Consider the following 23,258-nt stretch of genomic DNA (forward strand, 5'->3'; position numbering starts at 1 on the left):
TTCATAAAACAAAGTAATTTAATTTATTCCTTTAAAATATAACAATGAACTACAAAGTTAGTGCCGCAAACATCCAAAATAAAAATAAAAAAATTTTAAATCGGGTTGTGGTCTTGTGGCTAGTGTCTCGGACTCACGGACCAAAGGTCCGTGGTTCGAATCCCACTCTACCCCAACTCGATTCCATTTTCTAATAGTGAGTTATTTACAACTCGTTGAAAATGGCCCTCAAAATTAAATGTTTGGGTAAATCATAAGAACGCAAATATTTCTTTTTTTTTTTTTTTTTAAATTAATATGTTAAAAGTGTAAAAATGTATATTAATATAAATAAATACAAACGAATATCAAAAACTGTTACCTGCTTTCAATTTAAAATCGACGCTTTGAAGTATGCAAGCGCAAATCAACGTCGCGTAATTTAAAAAGACGCGAAGGCTCTGTAAGGTCAATGAAACCTTTGAAACCGAAGACGGGCACTAGAAACGAGCGGGAGGGGGACGCTAGATGCACAACGCGAGTATCAGAGGAGATGGCGGGGGGACAGACGGCAGATTTGCCAGACTGCAAATAATACCTTGCAATGTGAGAGGAGATGTAGGAATAAGAATCGATTTTTTTTATTATCACATTACAATGGAGACGGAGAACGTTTCAGAGATGGAAATATGGAAGTCTAAGCCTTCCTCCGGCGTTACTTGAACGCATGAGCACGGCTAGATATTTTTTAATTTACATGGCTTACCTCCTGTTTTTGTACACAGTAATACAAAATTAAATACCCGATACATTGGTATACGTGAACATAAAATTAAAATAAAACAAATTATATATACATTATATCGTGGGTGTACTGGCAAAAAACTTTTACTCTCGAATTCCTGTTTTGAGAATTCAAGCATTTATATTTTTTTCCAATTTTACTCTTTTGTATCTTATTGAAATATAGTCATATGTTATGTGCTCATTTTTTTTTTCATTCTTAATTTTATATTAAGTGAATATTAAGTTATAATAAAATAAATAAAACAACTTTGTTTTTAACCACTAATTTTTATTTTTAACCGACCGGTTTCAAAGCAAACAAGCTTCTTTGTCAAGGTTTACGTAACTAATGAATTGATTCCTTTTTATTTTATTTCTATCATGTTCACTAAATACTACACGTGGACCCAATAAATCAATTGGATTTTTCTTACACGGGTGGTAATTTGATATCCTTATTTTCGAAGTAAGCCAGGAGAGGACTAAAAGAAATATTGTTTATTTGGTTATTAATTATTGTTTTCTTATTATGAATCGCTTTTTTAATTTCTAAGATTTCTAAGTTGTCTAATTTTAATATTTTATTTTCAACATGAAGTACTTTTAATCCAGTGTCTTTATTGAAGTTATGATTATTTTCTATCCGATGATTTGCGAATTCAGATATAAAGTTATTTAAAGCTTTTAGCCTGAATAAAATACCCGACGACTTAATCTTAAATTTATTTTTAAAACTACAGATATATGATATTTAATATGACTTAGGCCCGGTTGTTTGATCGTTAGTAAAAGTAGAGTTTTACTATAGTTTAATTTACCAACGATTTCGGTTTTACTATTGTTCTACTATCGGTGCGTTGTTTCACCCGCATTTTGACTATAGTAAAATGTAACCACTGGTTTTTCGATTCCAAAGCTCAAAAATTGAATATTTTTCTTTATTATTTTTTTACAAATGGTTACACTGTGGAATGTGACCTTGAAAACGTCAAAACACCAAACAATTTAAACCACGTGACAACATTGCATGGGTACTGAGTAAACGCAACAAAATAACAATGGTTAACATAATCTTATAATTGATTTTTTTTTCAATTTAATGAAATAAAATCCGAGTTACAATAACAATATTATAATATCTTATTTGAAAGCAAGAAGGATAAGAAAAATTAAATGACAACTAAAATACTGTCAATCCAACAAGATAGCAAATTTTAGCTCTGGAATATTATAATGTGGGAATATAATATAATATTTATATGTTCTTTGTTCATGCCATTAATTATAATTTTAAAAAATATCCAAAACATTTTTTAAAACTTTAACCGAATTATATTTAAAAAGAAGACAAGATTTGACTGACAAAATTGTTCGTCCGAGGTTTGGTGAAATAATACTGCCAAATTGTTTTCAAAATGTTTTCGTTTTCTTGACAATAAGTTCAAAATATTATCATTGAAAGAACCCTCCGATGTATATTGATCATAATAAGCGTAATCCATTCCGTATTCGTAAATAAAAGCAAAACTGAGAGACGTGAGCAAATAACGACATCCGGTAAATGTCAAAAAATGACGCCATCTTAATTATTCTACTATAGTAAAACGTTTTACTCGCCAACATTGGCGGGTAAAATTGTTAACTAATGGTTAAAGACTTTTACTATCCACCGTTAGTTACTATAGATGAAACAATCCATTTTGTCAATTTTTTACTATTACTAACGATCAAACAACCGGGCCTTAGTGTATTTTGGCAGTTTGTAGAGCGTTAAAAACTTTACAAAACTGCATCATTAAGTCGAATCTCCATATTTTCGAGTTGACGTTTTTTGCCAGTATACCCTAGATATAAACCAAATTCAATATTTGAAAACCAAAATTTGAATGTAAAACAAAATTAAAGATAAGATACAAAATACACTTACATATAAGGAGGAAACTTAACATAATTAACGTAAATTTAAAGTAAAAAATAAAATTCTAGACATTTTTGATTTGTGAATCACTCGTGATAAAAATATCAACAATATTGCCAAATTTATTCATTTACTAAGGATGAAAAGGCTGAGAAAGTTACTGAAAGGCGGGTGAGTGCCGGAAACAGGGTGAACGGTGCACTAAAATCTACTTTGACAAACAAATGTTTGTCGCAGGAGGCTAAGCTAGCAGTTCACAGTGGAGTTCTAGTGCCAACCAGAATGTATGAGAGCGAGGTATGGAATTGGAAAAATAATGGTGAAAGTAGGTTAAATGCTGTCGAAATGCGATCCCTCAGGCGAATGTTTGGTAAAACGATGTATGATAGGTGCACGAGTGTCGAGATCCGTGAACTGGGTAAGGCTGAGATATGCATAATCGACAGAATTTGGACAGACAAAGTTTGGACATGTAGAGCGAATGGACAACGAAAGAACGGCTAAAAGGATCTACGATACGAATGTTGATGGATGCAGAAAAGGAGGAAGACTGAGAAAGACGTGGCACGATCAAGTCCATCAAATACTTGAAGACAGACATGTCGGTAGTCAGATGGCAGAAGGGACCATCTGTAATTTTCAAAAATGTTGAGGAGAGCTGAAATAAGACTCAATTTCAAGACTTCGATCCACAAATTAAAATATTTTAGTGTTATTTTTGAATAACTAATTACCATTCATGGGGCACTGCATTGATTCACCATTGATTCACCTATCGCAGCGTATCTTGATCATTTTTTGTTACATGAAGGTAAGATAATCAGTCTTACGCTTCAGGTACCAGTCCAGGGACACCCTTTCAAATAAATATTTCATATCAACCATGTCGGGAATCAAACCCGAGACCTATCGCATAGTAGGCAAACGCGCTGACCATTGCATCACGAGGCCGACAACCTATTAATAACGTTACTGTAATTATCATTGGTTCGGCAGTTTTCTTCCAGAAATAACATTTGTTGCCTTGTACGTCTTTGTGACACATGAAACCTTATTAATTGTACAATGAGGGACTTCAGCCCTACGGGAAATTGGATACAATAAATGTTTTCTTGCGCGCGGTAAAAATTGTAGCATTAAATGTACAGGAAATTTTTCTGAAAATGTACGAAAAAAATAATGAAAAACATTTGAATAAAAACGGACTACTTTGGACGACGTCACTGGTTCATGTGAATCAACCAATGAGAAGAGAGTTATGGAAGAATTCCGTCTTGCTTGCCGTGAATGGACCAATGGGCAGAACTGATCGAAAATAAGCGAAAGAGAACCTCTGACATCACACGCGGAGTTATTTCAGAAACGTGAAACTTTAAAAATCGTAGCGCTGATAATACGATACATAAAAATTGAACTTTTTTTATTGGCTTAGTTTAATAGTCTTCATCATCATCATCATTCCCTTTCCGCACCTAATGGTGCATAGAGCACTGCACTGGTACAACAAACGCAGCGTATCTTTATTATTTTTGTTACATGAAGGTAAGACGATCAGTCTTACGCTTCAGGTACCAGTCCAGGGACTAAGACATATTCTAGTTTCACATTCCAATATACAGGACCAACCTGCCAATGGTTATGCCTGTTGGAAGGGCTATCTCTATGTTGAACAATATCACTTTGGACATTGACATTTTTCACGTCTCTGAGGGAGTTTTTCGTTACAAGATTCTCTTACTTTATTAACATATTATTCTTTGGATATTATGTATACTAATGTGTTTTTTTATATGTACCTAATTTTACCTAGTTATTTCTATATGTATGAATTAAGATATTTTATTTTGTAATGTATATATATATGAATAAATGAATAAATTAAATTAAATTTAATCTGAAAAAAATAAATAAATTTAAAAATAAATAGTGTGAAATCCCCTTTTTTAAATAAATATTTCATATCAACCATGCCGGGAATCGAACCTGAGACCTCTCGCATGGTAGGCAAACGCGCTGACCATCACACCACGAAGCCGACTTAATAATCTTTAAAACATATATAAAAAAATTAAAAAACACTGAACTTCCTCATTTTTGAGCAATCAAATAAATAGAGTTGATTATTTTATACAGTAACCTTAAAATAAACATTTCTCTTCTGTCATACAATGAAGGTAGTTTTAGTTCTGATTGTATATCTTTATAGTTAATCATATCTATTGGGATATTGAGCTTGTAGTTAATGTGTCGTAATTGAAGCATATTTAACTTTTACAATTTATTTTTTTTAATTTCATATTTTTTTTACACCATTTAGATTAATTATTAGTATTTTCTTGAATAATATAACAATCTTCAATACTTTCAATAGATCTAAATATTTTAAGATCATAGATAGATTTTAAGGCGTAGATAAGAGATTGTACATTATTTAATTGATCTAAAATATCATTAATAGAAAATATTTTAAAAACTTGGCCAAGATGCGAACCTTGTGGAACACCACTAGAGGCCTCGATACTCCTTGACAAAGCTTTGCCACACTTCTGTCATCAAAGTAACTACTAACCTACTTTAATAGAGCACCATCTATGCCCAATGCCCTTCATTTTTTTAATAAAACTTTGAGGTAAACACTATCAAAAGCCTTGACTGATAACAGTAGACATAACCCTTTACAACCCTAATAGTTGAACTTTTATACATCTTATGAATACATTGTGAATTATAGTAGCCAAGATACTGTCATAAAAAGGAGAGTGTTTTTGTTGAGTTGTCAGTGTTCAATTTCGTAATACCACGAAGTCGTTGTTGAGTAGCGCCTGCTAACGTCAAAATTTGAAAATAGAAAACAGAACATTTTTCAAAATTAGCTACAGGATTAATTTCTTGCCCGGTGAAAACACTCCCTCCACATACCCGAAAACTGTTTTAAAGACCGTGCGTCTTCCGGTTGCCCTTATACTAAAAAAATATATAAATAAACAAAATACTTTCAATTCCATAATCCTCGATTTTAATTGCCTTTAACTCTGCCGCTTTCACTGTGTGTTTGGCAAATTATATGGAAGACTTGTGTCGGATATCGTCATTCTTCCTCAAGAACATATTGCAATAACACGAATGGTAGTAAAAACTATGTTTACTCATATTAAATTAGCTTATAAAAAAATATTTCCATCTTTGTATTTTTTGAAAATTTTATAACATCAATTGAGATTATTTTGAAAAAATTAAATACCGTATTTTTCAGACCTTAAGACTCAATTTTTACTCGGAAAATTCAACCGAAAATTGCAGTGGGTATTAAAGTCCAATGCGTCTTATCGTCCGCAAAATACGGTAACTCCGACGCTCTTTACGTAAGTCTTTTCTTGCCTTGTTCTATTTAGATTTCTGAGCAATTTCCCGCTCAGTTTGATCTTTGCAAAACGGCCATTCGATATGACTAGGGTTGCCATCCGTCCCAATATTTCGAGACTGTAACCGCTATTGAGCCCTCTGCCCCGACGCCGGCGTTCCGATAAAACGTATAATGTCCCAATTTAATCTTACATAATGCAACACTACTGTTAATCAACAAAATTCTTCCACTGCCATACTGATTACGAATGAGTAGACTAAAATAAGTGGCAAATGCTTTTGAGCAATTTATGTGTCTAAAGAACTTCGTAGCTGAACTTGCCTAGATAGGCTGGAAGTCGATAGGTTCTGTGAAAGAAAAAAGTATTTTTTAGGTCAATTCTTGAAATTATGCGAGTATTTATTTTAAATTTCTGCTCATAAAGCCATTCAGGAAAAAGCAATAGTATTGATGTCTGCCCAGTGGAGTGGACCGATAAAAAATGCCGTCTGCTGCCAGGGACTGTAGAATCAATATCGCAGTATTAGGTTAATTTTAAAATTATGCCACCTAGTTTTTCTTCCGCAAGAAGCACCACATGAAATATTTAAAAACATTTCTATTATGTTTTTAAAATTATTATAAAACTGACTTTTTGTTACTATATCTCTCAATCCCAGAACGCCCAAACAACAACGAAATATGGCAACCCTAGACATGACACATGACGCCTCACCATGTTTGGAATAATATTATGATGTAACAAATAATTTCAAAGCAGTTATTTATTCAAATAGGTGCGTGGGTTTCCACGGTCGCTGTTATCAATATGTATGTTTTTTGGGTGATCCCGTGTATGTTGTATTCGTTCCAAATACCATTGCAGGAGCCATCTTCAGGGTAAACTGTGTGTTTTGTAGAAGGAAAGCAAATGTGTTTGTGTACTAGTAATTTGTATTATGTCGCAGTCGGCAGCTAGCAGGCACATTCCGTGTCATTTTTTAGTGTGTAGTGCCGGGAACCATGTTGAGTTTAATTTCTGCCCATCGTCTTTGTTTGTGTTATTTGGGTGTTCGGTAGAGTATTTATTTATTTATCAGTCTTCGTTTTTGTGCTGAATGAATGATGATGTGAATCAGCGTGTAGGTATCGGTTCGTATGGGTTGGTTTTCTGAACACCGTATGCCCAAGACTGCCGTTTGATTTCTTCTTTACTTCGACATCCAAGAACGGAAGATATTCATTGTTTTGTAGTTCCATTGTGAACTTTATAAGGGGATGTAATGAATTTATGTGATCTAGAAACATGATCAGTTTATTCGTCCCGTGTGGCCAACTCGAAAGGGTATCGTCTACATACCTCAGCCACACTTTTAATATCAAAGTTGCCACGAAAATGTACCTTTAGTTTACTGCGTTTGTTTATTTATTCCAGGGCATGCATGCATATACTACCAAAAATTAAAGGATACTCATTTTTGGTATAAAAAACTTTTTACCTATTTTAATGTTAACAATCAACATTAGTTCAAATAAATTTTGAATTCATTGTAATTTCGACCCATTTATTTCTTTTCACTGAATTTTGAGGAATGCAAAAATTATATTAACCCTCATTTATTATGTTTTAAAAACGTATTTCTATCAGTGCATCCGTGTAAGTAATAAGAACTTTGCAATTGCGACTGAGCGTTTATGCATGAGTGAGGTGTCTGATTATGAGGGCTCAAGACATCTTCTCTATGTGTTTTAAAATGTCAATGGGTAAATTTAAACAGAAAATCGATACCGAAACAATCAACCTTCTTTCTAAATAATTATAAATGTTTTTACATAGGCGCCTACAGCATGAACTCCCAAATTTATGGAATTATAAAAAAAAAACATTTTTTGCATCTTTTCACTACTCTTTAAAAAAACAATGGTTTTGAAAATATATATATGCTTTTAATTATTTAAGTTTGTTAGTTAGTGAATATTGGTGAAAGTTCATTGTAATTTATTATAGAATACAAGTGATATTAAATGTTTGTAGAATGGTGAAAACTTTACTACAGAAATGAATAGTGCGCCCTTCATTTGTATGCAAACAATGGACAAATTTGACTTTAATAGTAGCGCCGATGTCATTCGATGTCGCCGCTTAGACTAAACACTCCCTCGCCTCCCCCGGAATAATATTTTTGGTGGCTCACCTGCTTAAATACATCTAATAGTCCCAAGGGCCAACTCTGCCATAGGAAACCTTTTGATCACGAAACGCCGTATTACATGCCTCCTACAACGCTGACTGTTATTAAATAGTAGCAAACCAAACCAACAGTAGGCACATTTCAGACATATCGGGGTCGTACAAATCTATACGGCACGGTAAAATTACCTAGGGTAAATGTATTTTTATTGTACTATTTTTTTTATTTATTTTATCATCATCATTTCACTGTCCGAACCAAGTGGTGGATAGGGAATAGCATTGGTACTCCAATTATAGCATATATTTATAATTTGCTGCGAACGCGCCAACCACTGCACTACGAGGCGGACTTATCTCCGCTCGATTTCCTTTTTCAGGATTTTTAGCAACCGACGCCTTCGTAATTACAGGGAGAGATTTTGAAAATAGAAGGAAATTATTTCAACTCCAAACAATCTGTTTCCATTTAGAAAAACTCCCATATTTTACAGTACTCTAACTCTAACAGTAGCTAAAAAATTAATAATAATACAATAAAAATCGATCCACTTTAATTTTACCTTGGCCTCTGGATTTGTATGACCGCGATCAATGTTTATATATTTGAATTTATTTATTTAGTTGGTTAGTTATAAAGTTCTTACTTATCTTATAAATAACTTATTTTATTTTTTGTTTTGTACACCATTTTGTGAAAAGGACGATTAACGAAGAAATTATATTGTTATGATATTTGTTACAATCAAGTTTTGTAAAATTTCCATTGAATAAACGAAAATTTTTCATTTTTCCATAAAAAAAAAATATATCTATAAATAATTACTTTCATATTTTCGTTTACAATCACCTTAATATATAAATCTACATAAAATACACATTTCTTATCCCTAATGCACACAAAACATTTTGATCGAAAAGTGGAAACCCTTCCAGCTTCTCTAAGGCTTTTTGGCAACTCATTAAATATTTTTAAACCTTTATAATAAAGGTTGTTCTGAGTCACAGTAAGTCTCACCTTTAGAAAGCCTGAAATCACCTCCACTTCTAGTTCCATACTTATGGAAATCCTTGTTGTATTCTATATCCTTTAACGTGTATCCAGGAAGCATTCCGTTTTTCAACTTCTAAATGAAAGTATTGATCAGAATTTTGTTTATAGTATCCAGGATACGTGAAATAAGCTATAGGGCTGTTTAAATTAATATACACGTTTACGGGGATCACATCTGGGTCTTGTGTCTTGTCTTATTTTCGGTTTATACAAATCTATTGTTGAATTTTTTGAGTAATGTAAAAATACTTTCTTTTGCGGACAATGTAAAAATTTATAGAACTGTTTCAAGTACAAAAGACTGAAATAATAAAACAAATATGAACAGATTATTTGAATGCTGCTTTAAAATAGTTTTACCTTTATCACAACATTTAAGTGTCAAACCGTTATTTTCTCAACAACAAAAAAATTCACTATTAGTTATAATATAGCATTTATGACCAGGAACTGGTAAAAGTTAGACTAATTAAAGACCGCCGTGTTGATTTTGATAATTTTATCGTATTGTATCAGAAATAAAGCTATGAAGCCACTTGATTTATTTTGAGAAATTTAGAAGACTTTAGTTGAATCAATCCTCTAAAAATCTTACATCCTGGAACCTCTTTTTACACGGGGGATACGTTCCACACAGTACTTCGTAAAAAATGTATACTTAATCAATTGAGGGGATTAGGAGCAAACTTAGAAACCTCAATCATAAACGGAAAACTAGTTATTGATGCCAAAATAAACTATATCTACCAGGGACGTGCGGTGAGGTTTTTGATTAGGGGAGCAATTAATATATCAGTAATTGGTACATGATATATACACTGGCCTTAAGAATTAAAGACAAACTAATATTATATGCGTATAATTAGAAATAGTAACAATAATTTTACATATTTAGTTATAAAATGTAATAAAAAATCAACCAACTTCAGTATATACTTTAATAACTGCGAAGTATTTTGTGGCATTTTACTTTATTTGACTAAAATGCAGTGAAACCAAAATAGATATTATCTTATTAAAAAACATGAATTTTCAACGAAAAAGAATTGGTCATTATTTGAAGCGGAAAAATCAACATATGTAGGAGATTATATACTTTTTCTTATAACAAGTCATTATTATATTGATGTAATGTTTGAATTAAATTCTACATTTATTGTGCATTCCTACTCCACCACAAAATAATAATTAATATTATTTTCAGCGCCAAAATACTAAAATCGCATCTGTGCTGCGCGGCGGCGGCATTCCGTTCGCATCGCATCTAAACTACATGGAAAATAATGGTTTGGTATGTTTGGAATTCTTCCGTTAAGTAGTAAAAATTTTAGTCTGCGCCTGCGCCCGGACTGCGCGTTCAGTACGGCACTGGAACGGAATTTCGTATTTGCTTCCATCGCGATCGTTCTTTAAATCGATACCCAGCCAGCCAGTAGCAAGTACGCGCCGATCAGGCGATCAGTACGCACTTGACAGCCTGATGACAGCGCTGGTCAATGGATGTGCCGGGAGGTCATGTTGCTTTTTACCATTTTCTAAGGCGATATTTAATTCCTCCGCAATTAATTAGTAATAAAATTATTATTACATTATTTGTTTATAGTAATCTAAACGTAAGATTTTATGTCTGATAATCAATTTGTTTAATATGCTATTTTATAAACCCTATTTGTCTAAATTTAGGGGAACCAATGGTTCCACGCGTTCTATTAACGCACCGCGCGTGATATCTACCTACCTAAATAATAGTGTAATTTAAAACCGTCTCTAAATCTTACAAAAACAGATTTCAATTATGCTATTTGACACCGCAAACTTAGCATTCTCCATTGAGTTAGTGAATCATAATTAGAAATTTAACAAGTCTTTTTCAAAGTTTTTCGCAAATATCTCAGTAATCTATGTTTACTTCGAATACCGTCAATTATTATTGTATAACATGAAATAATACAGCGAATTAGAATCACATTCAAAACTTACTTCCAGCAAAGTTAATTGCTTTCACGAAGAAACGCGTTTATACTTTTCTATTTGTTATTATAACATCTTCATTTTTTATTTCCTGATAACGATTAGGATAATTCGCAATTCGCATGACTGGGATTCGAATAAACGGAGTTCTAGTGTACTATGAAGTCATATTTCTTAAAAAAAATACACATTAAAAGGTGTAATTGCACTGATAATTATTAGACAGTTAATAAAACATTATATGTTATTATTTATTTGTATATTTCGCAAATACGTATTTTGACATTGATGATCGACATATTTACTTAAACATCAGGTAAGAAACCTTTCTGATAAATCGTAATCCTAAAAGCGGGTGAAAATAAGTCGAGCTATATTCGTCGCTCATTTCTCGGTACACAAGAAAGAAAGTTTGACAGCTGAAGGCATGATGTCGAATGCGATTTTCAATGTCGAGCGCTTCGGGGTACTCGAGATAAAGTCGACTGATTTTCAATAGACTTGCACGGTTTGAGAATGTCGCACAAGATTTTGAAAAGGAATGAGTGCAGTATAAGGTCTCGGATATTATCTCAGTTCTCGAAACCAGACCCAGAGTAAAACGGGTTAAAAATAGCTAAAGTTAGACTTTTACTAGGTTAACAATAGTGCATGATGTCATAGTTAGATGTCTAGATATAATACAAGACGTGATATATTTCTATTATTTTTTTAAAATAATGAAGTCGTATTTTGCTATAATAGACCTAAATTATACGATTATTTTAAACAGGTTATAAAACAGTAGGTATGTACATTATTGTATACCAGAGGCAAATCGTCCATAAAATCGATTATGCGCAGCTTACCATTACATTTCAACAACAACAACAACAAACCATCACGCCGTTTCCCCATAAAAGTAGGCAGATAGGATAGAACGCCACAACACTCTATCTTTGCATACAGATCTCGCTTCCTCTACATTTATACATTTTCTCATGCACGCGCACCGATTATTCCGGCTTTTGACATGTCCATCTTCAAGTATATGATGGATTTGGTCATGCCATGTCTTTCTCGGTCTTCCTCTATTTCTGCATCCATCAACATTCGCATTGTAAATATTCTGAGCCGTTCGCTGTCCATTCGTTCTACATGTCCAAACCAGCGCAGAGCTCCTTTCTTGATTTTGTCGATAATGCTTGTCTCAACCTTACATAATGTATGAATCTCAAGATTTGTGCATCTATCGTACATAATTTTACCACACATTCGCCTGAGAGATCGCATTTCGACAGCATTACTTAGTCCATACTTAGCTCCCATACATCAGGGTCGGGACCAGGACTCCGTTGTGAACTGCTAATTTTGCCTCTTGTGACGAACATTCATTTGCCAAGGTCGATTTAAGTGCACCGTTTACTCTGTTCCCGGCACTCACCCTCCTTTCAATATCTTTCTCAGTCATTCCATCCCTAGTAAACATACTTCCCAGATACACAAATTCCTCTACTTGTTTTAGTATAACTCCATTAACAGTTATTTCACATTTAGTCATACTTTCATTTCTTTCAAAAACCATCACATTCGATTTATCGACATTCATCACCAAATCGCTTCCCTCGCATACATCGTAGGTCTTTGTTACCAAGAATTGCAGTTTCTCTTTGTTGTTAGCAAGAAGTACGGCATCGTCAGCATACAAAAGACAATTGACATTTAAATCACCCATTTTTGCTCCCATCTTAAGCCTTTCAGTTCTTTCATGCAGTTATCGATATACACGTTGAACAGCCATGGTGACATCACACATTCCCGCTTCACTCCTTTATGAATTATTCACACCATTACATTTGACAATAAATAAAAATGTTTTATAGTAGTTTTAATTATGGGAAAAAAAATCTTATTTATTATAAATTAACGTCACCGTATATATCTTCCTCAAAAAATAAATATTAACATATATAAGCGCGTCCAGCCCGTTCCCAGTGAGGGAAAGAAACTGGCCGATTACTGCAGCTTATTTCTTCATACAAAATGTGTACTGTATTTTAAAATCTCAAAACCCAGGCATATTTTCCTTCCTGAGTTCACTCGCAGATTACAGATATTATTTGAAGCTTCTCTATTTAGAGAATAGCATTTCAAACATTTTTTCCTTAGGACTATTTTCCTTTGATTAGTATTCTGCAGTTTTTTCATCCGCCCGTCTTAGATAGTGGCGCTCCGCTCGGTGCAGCGTCAATTTTTATTCATATTTAGAAGGAAACGAGCCGCGTATATACTTTATTACTCATATGTATCTACGTACATGCAGGTACAAATTATGAAGAAAAAAAATAGCTTGCCTCTTAAAATGTCACTATTCGCCACTGCTATATACGAGTACAAACATTTCGTTTTGAATAACTTTATTTGAAATCACTCGTTTTCTTAAACGTTAAACGTTACCGCACCATCTCCGGAGAATTTTTTTAGCGTTCTTAAGAATTAAACAACATTGAAGAATTAAAGAACTTTTTAACTTTTCTTTTAAAGCACTTTTTTTATTATTTTCCTCTTTTTTAAAATTGCTATTTTCTTTAATTTGCCTTTCTTTTATTTAGATAAATATTTATGTTTGTTACAGATGTAATATTTTCTTTTTTTATAAATAATGTTTACTATTGTACACTTTTTCGTATGTTTTTGTTCTTTTTTAATATTATGCTATTTCTGGTTGTATTTATTTTCACTGGTTTTATTGTAATTATGTAAAAGGCTCATGGAACCGTAAATAAATAAATAAGCATTAATTTCATTGTTTTCATAATTCCCTTTCCGAATCTAATCGAACCTCTAATCGGTTTGTGGTCCCGTGGTAGAATTGTGGACTTACGGACCATAGGTCCAAGGTTCAAATCCCATTCTACCTAAACTCGATTTCCATTTTTCCAGCACAAGTTATTTACGACGTTTAGGAAATGGTCTGAAAATTTAAATATTTGAGTAAATAACGAGAACTCTAGTATTTCTCATTTTGAAAAGAAAAAAAATGATGCATAGGGCACTGCATTGATACACCAACCTACAAAAATACCTTTTTAAATAAATATTTAATGTCAATCATGTCGCCAAAACCTCTTGCATGCTGACCATTAATTAGACCACCCATTATTCATTAATTTATTATTCCCTTACCCAAGGTGCATTGGGCACTGTATTGGTATATCAATCGCAGTGTATCTCGGAACATTTTTGTTACATATAGGCGTCATTTTACGTCAACCTTGCCGGGAATCGAAACCGGGACCTCAAGCACGGTAAATAAATGAGAGATTAAACTCGCGTGTGGGGTAAAAATACTATACCTAGAGTTTTGTTTATAATAAAATGTTCTACAAAGTAAGTACTGACACAATAAACTTAGTATAATAAGTACGAGTACATTTAAAAGTTAGAGTTACAATTCTTACCTTGGTAGGTGTGGACTGAATATCCTGGAGATATTTTACCACCAAGCATAATTCTCTGGACCTCTCCAGCTTCTGAGCCGCTCTCGGACTCGGAAGCGCCGGTGTGGCTCCCAGAACTACGAGCACTATTAACTTTCTTAAATATATTTTTAGCTGCACCGGAGATCAAACTCAATCTAGAATCTTTGAACGTAGTATCGTCATTTTGGTTAAGACTCGAATCGGTTGATGGAAATTTCATGTCTCGCCGGTAATATTGAGGAGTTGATTGTTTAGCAAAATTTGTATTCTCTATCGTGGCATAAACACCCTCAAGGGGCTTATTTTTGGTGATTTTTCCATAGATATGCACATCAGGGGGTGACACGTTGTATTGGTTTACCGGAGAACGCAAATGAGTGGGTTCTAAAGATCTTGCCACGCGGAATAATTGAAGATTTCTAGAAGGCCGAGCAACACTGTCAGACTCCATTTTATTGGTAATTTGAGAACTAGATAGATTTTCATACACGCTATTAAGTTTTGACGTATCTGAACTATGAATGCTAGAAAAACTTACACGTTTTTCTCTTATTGGCTCTTTCATGGTTTCGACTGATAGACTTCCCTTTTTAAATATTGGTAGCAATACATTTTTTCCTTCCGTGGGTTGACAGTATTCGGAATCAAAATTCACATTCGGTTGTACATTTGATGGAAGAGTATGCGTTGAGAAGTTAGAATGTGTTTGAAATTGCCTTCCTGGATTATTTCTTATTGTAATCTCAGGAATTGCTCCAACAGTGTTTCTTCCAGGGGAATTTCTAACAAAATTAGGATTAATATTTCTTTCACGCGGGATAGGTTGAACCACGCTGAAATCAACTTTATCTGTAAACTCCTTAACTCCGCTAGAACAATTTGTTGGGTTGGGGTCGTGAAAATATGGTAAGCTACTACTTCTTGGTTCATTATTTCTTGTGTAAGCGGGACTCACACTTCTACATCTCCATGGCATCTGACAATAAGATAAACCATCATTCTTCACTGAATACATTGTAACTTTATTATTATCCACGTTAGTCGTAAACAAAGCTTGGGTGAGAAGCTGTTGTTCTTGCCGATATTTCATTTTTTTTAATTGCTGCCAGTAAAATGCTTCGACATTCTGAAGGTTTTTTATTTTTTGGTCAGGCGGGGAGTTCTTAATAATTGAGGAATCAGCATTTTTATCTGGCATTTTTGATGTTTTATCCCAAATACTCGATCGCATTGGAGATGATGTTTCCTTTTCGGATTGATTGAATCTTTGATAATCTACATCAGATAGTGAATCAATGGATTTTTCAGAACACTCCATAGATTTTAAATCAGGATTATTTTTTAATTGATCGGGTACAGAGTTCAAAATAACAGGACGATAAATTTTTATTTCGTGGCTCACAATGGGATTGTTCCTTGTCTTTGGTATTGGAGCCAATAAATTATTCCGTTCATATTGTGAGGCAGGATTGATTGCTGTATCGAGAATTTGATCTGAATTAGAAGCCATACTTTTAGCAGTTTTAGGAACTGAATATAACGCATAATTTTCAATACTTTCTGCATTATCGTATTTTATATCATCACCTAAATTTGGAGCTGGTTGTGACCTGTTCAATTTATTTTTGTTTGGTGATAGACTACGAGCTCTCAGCTGTTTTCTTAATTTAACTTCAGATTCTTTTTTAGGGCTTACAGTTACATTGGTTTTAGAAATTTTAACTTCTGCTCCGACAGATACAATGTCCGAAAAAGTTCTAGGAGCGTGGTTCAACATATAGCTATCCAAAGATTCGAATTCTTCACGATTATTATTTACTTTGGACTTTGGAAGCTCATTTAAATTTCGCATTTTATTTTTATCGTGAAAATAAAAGTCCGACTGCTTAGAAGATTTTTTAGTTTCATAAACGTTTTTTTCTATCTTCGGTGATGGTTGTGATTCTATTATGACCAAAGCATCCTTCGTTGTATTTGGTACTGGAATTCTGGATATAGGTTTGTTCAAATCCCTATCCTTTCCTAATTTATCTTGAGATATAATTATTTCATCTCGCAACTCATGCGGAATATCCACATCTGTTTTAATTTGTTTATCAAATGAGGAAAAAATGTTCTTTCCGCTAATTGGTGAATTGGATACTGAATCTTTTTTTAATACTAAAGCCTTGGTATATCTAGTTTTTGCAATAGCAATGTCCTGCAAACTATCTGGAACAAGGGTAGTTGTCGATGAACCAATACTTTCAGTGTCTTTGGGTGGAGAGTTGATTCTATTTTTTTTCGTTTTGTCATCGAAATAATACCTTGATTTATCATCGACTGGACTATTTTCATGACCTGAACTTTCCGGATATTCTGGTTGTTGGGCTGATGGACAAGATTTACTAGAGTGTCCTTCATCTTTGCCATCGACTTTTTTACTATTGGTTTTTGATTGAGAAGAAAATATCGAAGGAAATATTTTTTTCAAAGAACTTCGTTTTTTCTTATTCTCCATGGTCAAAACTTCTATCAAGCTCGCGTACCCATCTGAAGTATTTTGTAGCCGGGTGGCCGAACGGAAATCCTCTATAAAAGACGATTCACTACAAGTTTCCTCGGGATTCCTTGATGCGAATATTGTCGTTGACGTAGAACACAAAATATCATTATTAGTGCATATTGAATTGTTTGAACACCTGGCGTAATTATTTTCTTTAATTTGTTCTGATTGTTTTGGATGCTTTATCAACGACTCATTTCTAATAGTACATTGACTACTAGATACGAGTAAATTGGATTTACTGTTGTTTCCTTTAATAACTTCTTTATATTCGCTTAAAATATCGTTATTTTTATTGTTTCGTATTACTAGAGTTTTTTCTGACGTACTGTTTACATCATCGTCGTCTTCATCTTTAAACGGATTTTTTCGGTCGACAATAACGTCACCCTCCAGAAATTTCTCAACCGTATCTTGACTACTCATGAAAACTTTTTTCTTTCTACAGAAAATGAAAAGCTATTATTTACGAATAAAGATATAACACGCGTTAATTACAAATCGTATAATATCGATTTGTTCTCTCACTAGTCAGTCTTCACTTATTAATATAATTATTTTTATTTTTTTAAAATCACTAGCACTTATGTTTACCAGTTATTAGTTTTTTAAATATTTTTTAAGTAGGTATGTTTTAAATCCAATATCTGAAACAAAAGAAATTAAATGTATAAACACCTACACTGATTTAAAAAAAATATATTATTTCATATAATTTTCACTTACTATGTTATCCCATAGTTTCAAAACTTAAAGAATTATTCCCTCCCTTTTTGAGGACTTTGCCTGGAATACACAGGACTTTTACAGCAAAAGCATCAATCGACTACCATTAAAATGGCTAAACTGTAAAGATAATATTGGACGATATTTTACAAACAAACCATGATCCGTTTCCCCGCAGGGGTAGGCAGAGATGATAGAACGCCACATCACACTGTCATTCAAACATCTCAGGCACGCACGCCGATTATTTCGACTTTTGACAAGTTCATCAAAAGCATTTGTTGGATTTGGTCATGCTATGTCTTTCTCGGTCTTTCTCGTTTTTTGCATCCATCGCCACTCGCATGGTAAATATTTTTAGCCGTTCTTTCGCCGCCCATACACTCAACATGTCCAAACCGACGCAGAACTCCTTTCTTGATTTAGTCGATAGTGCTCATCTCAGCCTTACATAATGTACGGATCTCGACGTTTGCGCTTGTGCACCTATCGTACATAGTTGCACAACTCGCATTTCGATAACATTCAGCTCAGCCTACTTGTATCCTTGTTTTTCAAATTCCACACTTCGCTTCCATAAATAATTCCTGTGAATGCAAAGACATGCATTGTTGGCACATTTATATATTTCTATTATATCCCTTCAAATGAAAAATTCTCAGTAGAGACGGTAAATATCTAGGTATCTAGATAAAAACAATTTATAAATGCACACAATGATTTGTTCATACTAAAAATGAATTAGAAAATATTTAAGAGGCCTACTGTTTTATAAAAAAAAATTGCCGGTGTCTTTTTACAGTTTTCAAATAATGAAAAGTTTTACCCATTTCATATCTTTGTTTACACACATGTAAGATAAAGATAATGTATTTTTGTCCATACAAAACTCTGTCAGAGCATTTAGCACTTACGTCATTTGGCAAAGCGTTTTCTATTACAAGTTAGCATTATTTTTACCGCCACTTCTCAGCAAGAGTAGGCAGAGAATTAAACGACAAGCGTGACTTTCTTTCCCCGGCCAACAATCTTGACTTCTTCCACTTCCACAAATCTTGTCATGACTTGATTGGTATTTATTATTTACAAAAATACATTTATTTTTTTTTCAAAATGCCCAATCATACATTTACATATAATGTAGATTCCTAGAGTTTCTAAGAGAGTTAGTTTCGTTGCATATCGCACATCGCACCCCTAGAAGTACACTGACATAAGTCTAAGGCTGTTTTAAGTTGTGAATGCAGTTTAACCACTTTTTTTTTCTTGGAACACTCGCGTATCTCTACGATCAGCCGGATTGTGATTTTAACCGGAATACATATTGGCTAGCCAAATTACAAAGCGGCGGATCGACGACTCCACAAATTTCAGTACTCTTAGAAATCAATTGAGTAAAATATCGAGAAGAACACTGCGTTCAAAATTTTTCATCCCAAATTTAAAAAAAATTACAATGAAAAAAATATAGGTACAATCTCAGAGTAATAATGCGTTAATTTTTCATAAATACATTTATTTATATTTTTATATCCGTGTCTTTAGCTTTTTTCTATTAAATATATTTTGTAACTTGACTTAAAAAAATAAAACTTTTATTTCATTGGTTGGTTGGTAGAAATTGTAGCTTGGCGCATTATTACTTTGAGGGTACAATACATCAACAATGAACGACATTATTTGAAAAGTAGTAGGTAGGCGTTAAGGTGGGATTAAAAAATAATAAATTTGAAATTAATTCTTAAAATTTCTATAATTGACTTGCTTTGTCTGTGGTGAGTTTTGTTTTACTTTTCATTTTGGTTTTGTAGTACAATAGGATGAACAGAATAACGATGCGATGAATAACGATGAATAACGATGCCTAATGCCATAGTCTAACGGAACGTCATTTCATAGTGATAGGTGGAGGACCGTCAATCGATCAAGCTACTTTCTATCTCTAAAATATATATAATTCCGTCGGAAAAATTCTTATTGATAAACAACAAAACTAATTAGTTACCTAACTAATTTCTGCCTAATACCACGTGAGCGAAGCCGCGTGTAAAAGCTAGTTGTTTATAAAGTAAAATCGAATCTTCTGGATGAAAAATGAAATGTTAATTTATTTTTAAAACATGTATTCAATCACAGGTTACCGACGAAGATAAAATTCTAATATGAATATGAACATTAAAAATTAGACAGCGGAGAGACTATCACTCCCTCTCACTTCTGTTCAATGTACTTCATAGTCCTTACGCTCCTATATACCTTTGTCAACGCTTATCAGTTCATGGTTTACCTCTTCGTTCAAATTCTCAAAGCACACTCTTAATACCCATCCACAATTCCTCTTTATTCTCTTACTCATATAGTGTCCATGCGGTTCCACTGTGGAATCATCTCTCATACACCATCAAAGATGTTACTACAGTTCTCTGCTTAAATCACGTCTAAAGAAACAGCTCCTTTCTCTTTCTTTCCTGTTTCCTCTTTTTTCCATTTTTCCCATTAAGTAATGGTATTGATTTAAAATAATTTTTCATAAATACATTTATTTCTATTTTTATATACGTATCTTTAGCTTTTTTTCTATTAAATGTGTTTTTTTACTTGACTTAAAAAAATTAAACTTTTGTTTTATTGGTTGGTTGGAAGAAACTGCCATTTGGTAATAAGCCCGCCGATGCACAATTAATATTATGTACAAAAAGTTAAATATGTAAATATAAAAATAACATTTTCGTACAGAAAATTTGATTTTACTTTATAGACGATTGACGATAACAGAGTTATCTTGGACTGTCTATAAAGAAAAACCGATATTTGTGTACGAAAATTAGTATATTTGCATGAACATTTAAAGTGTCTTCGTCGGTAACCTATAATTGAACATGTTTAGAAGAAAAATATGTATGCATATTCTGTTTTTCGTACAGAAAAATTAATTTGACTTTGTAGATAAAATTGAAGATAAATGTTAACTTTCCAATGTAGTTAATATCCTAACGGGAAGTTAAAATGTATCTTCAATTTTGTCTACAAAGTAAAATTAAGTTTTCTGTGCGAAAAATAGAATATGATTTAAAAAAAATTCTAAACATGTTCTATTACAGGTTACCGACGAAAATTCTTTGAATTTTCTTACAAATATAGACATTTTCGTACATAAATATCGATGTTACTTTATACCATCTCGATATGCACCGATATACATACATTTTTTTTGTTTATTTAGCTTTTTGTACATAATGTAAATTGTACATTGGCGTGTTTATTGCCAAATGCATTTTTTTTCCATCCAACCAACCAATAAAATAAAAGCTTTATTTCTATAATCAAAATTATACAAAACATATTCAATAAAAAATAAAAATAACTGTATTTGTATTTAAATTACCATAAATCAATACTATTTATTACTCAATGTGAAAAAGGAATAAAGAGGAAATATATATTTTACTGTAACAATAAGTTTTTTCATCAATAAAAAAAAAACGTTTTTTCTTGGAATTTTCTAAAACTAAAATAAATCAAACTTACTTTCATTAAAGTTGCTAGTTACCAAGAAATACATTTTTATTTTTTAGTTTGAAAATATTTCGAGACAATTTTTATTTTATTATCGGACAAAAGTTGTTTGATTTACTCAAATAAAAGTACTGTAATGTAATTAAATAGCTTACCTCTCGCCGAAGGGTGAACTAGATGTTTAGCCCTGTCATGTCAGTCCAATACACCCTAAACTCTAAACACCAACAGTGTGACTATGGCACATAAACCCAAGAGCAGATGTTTCCACTCACCCCACAAATTAACCACCGCAAAAGGCAGCAATATGTAACATTAAATTTATACAATAACTTAGTACCTATGCCTGGTTACTAGTTACTAGTTACCCGACCACTGTTTACTCAGAGACACTCCGTTATCACATCTAACTGATACTAATGACAATATTGACGCGAATGACAAATAATGAAAATATGAAACGGAAAACATATTTGCACAAAAATTCATCACAGAACACTCACGTACACTAAAAGTCTTTCTTGAATAATGTTAGATAAATAAAACAATGGACGAACATACTTAAAAGCGGTTTTTTCGATAGTAAACAAACTAACAAAAAACGTCGCACCAAACTTTTTTCACAATAATTGCACCGTTTTCAAACGAATCTTTGATTGCAACGCGATTCACTGATCAATTTGTATTTTAACATAGGAATTGATTGTGATTATTTGTCACAGTTAGTCCAAATACATTTTTTATTCGATTTGAATACATTGGGACGAATTTAAAACTCGATCCAGCGCTCGCCGACTCGGAAACGTCAAAGTATCGTATGCACACCTACTACAGTACTACACTATGGGACAGAGCGCAGAACAGGCATCGCCGGCCGCCGCGGCTACAGACGGGAGCAAGCGAGAAATCTCGTATGAATGCAATGGAACACAGAACTTTGTAAGCGAAGTTTAACAATTTGAAGGTCAGGCAGCATGGTATTATAACTTAGAGCCTTTGTATCGGTCTAATTACACCACTATTATAATACCTGATTTGAGGCTAACGTCGTTTTCATATTATTTCTATCACCTAATCAAACTATTTTAGCCGCTGTAACTTTGCGTTTGTAGAACTTGAAATTACCGCTTATTTAAACGAGAAATTCAATCAACAATTATTATAATGTAATAACTACTCAATAAATACAATTTTTAATCGTTTTATTTCTTAAGTGAACTTTTCGAAAATTTAACTTTACGCTTTTCAAAAATAAATAAACTTTATCAACCTTACAATTTTACTGGAAAAATTGCACAGAGAAAAACAAAAATAGAAAAAAGCGTAACAGAGAAAACCTATTAAAATACACTATTTGATCTTAAAATGAAAATACCTGACGCTATTTAAGAAAAAGGAAAACAAAACCATTATATTATTTATAATATTGCAAACATGGAAACTTATTTACTTTTATGAAACCATCAACCGATTAAATTAGTACGCCAAACAGTAAAACTTAGTTTTAAGAAATATCAACAATCGCGCTGATCAAATACGACGACACAGATAATTTTCTTTTTTTAAAAATAAAATGACTTTGCATAATAATTTGATGCTTTTGCCCTTAGAGTATATTTGCCCAAAGGCATAGATAATATAACTTTTATATTTTCGAATTTTCCGCTCTTTCTATACAAATTATTATTTTTCACAGTACTTACCTATCTACTTTGTAGGTTATTGTGTCATTCTGGTTGAATTGTTATAACTTTTGCAAACTTACGTC

The 23,258-nt window shown here is 32.9% G+C and overlaps 1 protein-coding gene across 1 annotated transcript in view; it reads right to left on the minus strand.

Moving 5' to 3' along the window:
* Window positions 1-22,973, minus strand: part of LOC148282862 (uncharacterized) — a gene marked incomplete at its 3' end in the record, with an annotated part of 206,675 nt that extends 183,702 nt beyond the window's left edge. The window contains exons 1-3 of the mRNA XM_088224373.1: window positions 22,941-22,973; window positions 21,646-22,531; window positions 14,683-17,895 (exon numbers count right to left, since the gene is read on the minus strand). Coding sequence (XP_088080499.1) covers window positions 14,683-17,674 — 2,992 coding nt within the window. The remainder of the gene's footprint in view (window positions 1-14,682; window positions 17,896-21,645; window positions 22,532-22,940) is intronic.
* Window positions 22,974-23,258: the final 285 nt, after the last annotated feature.

The sequence above is a fragment of the Micrasema longulum genome, unplaced genomic scaffold, assembly GCF_059751315.1.
Source record: "Micrasema longulum isolate JH-2025_06_02 unplaced genomic scaffold, ASM5975131v1 h1tg000281l, whole genome shotgun sequence".
NCBI classification, from domain to species: Eukaryota; Metazoa; Arthropoda; class Insecta; order Trichoptera; family Brachycentridae; genus Micrasema; species Micrasema longulum.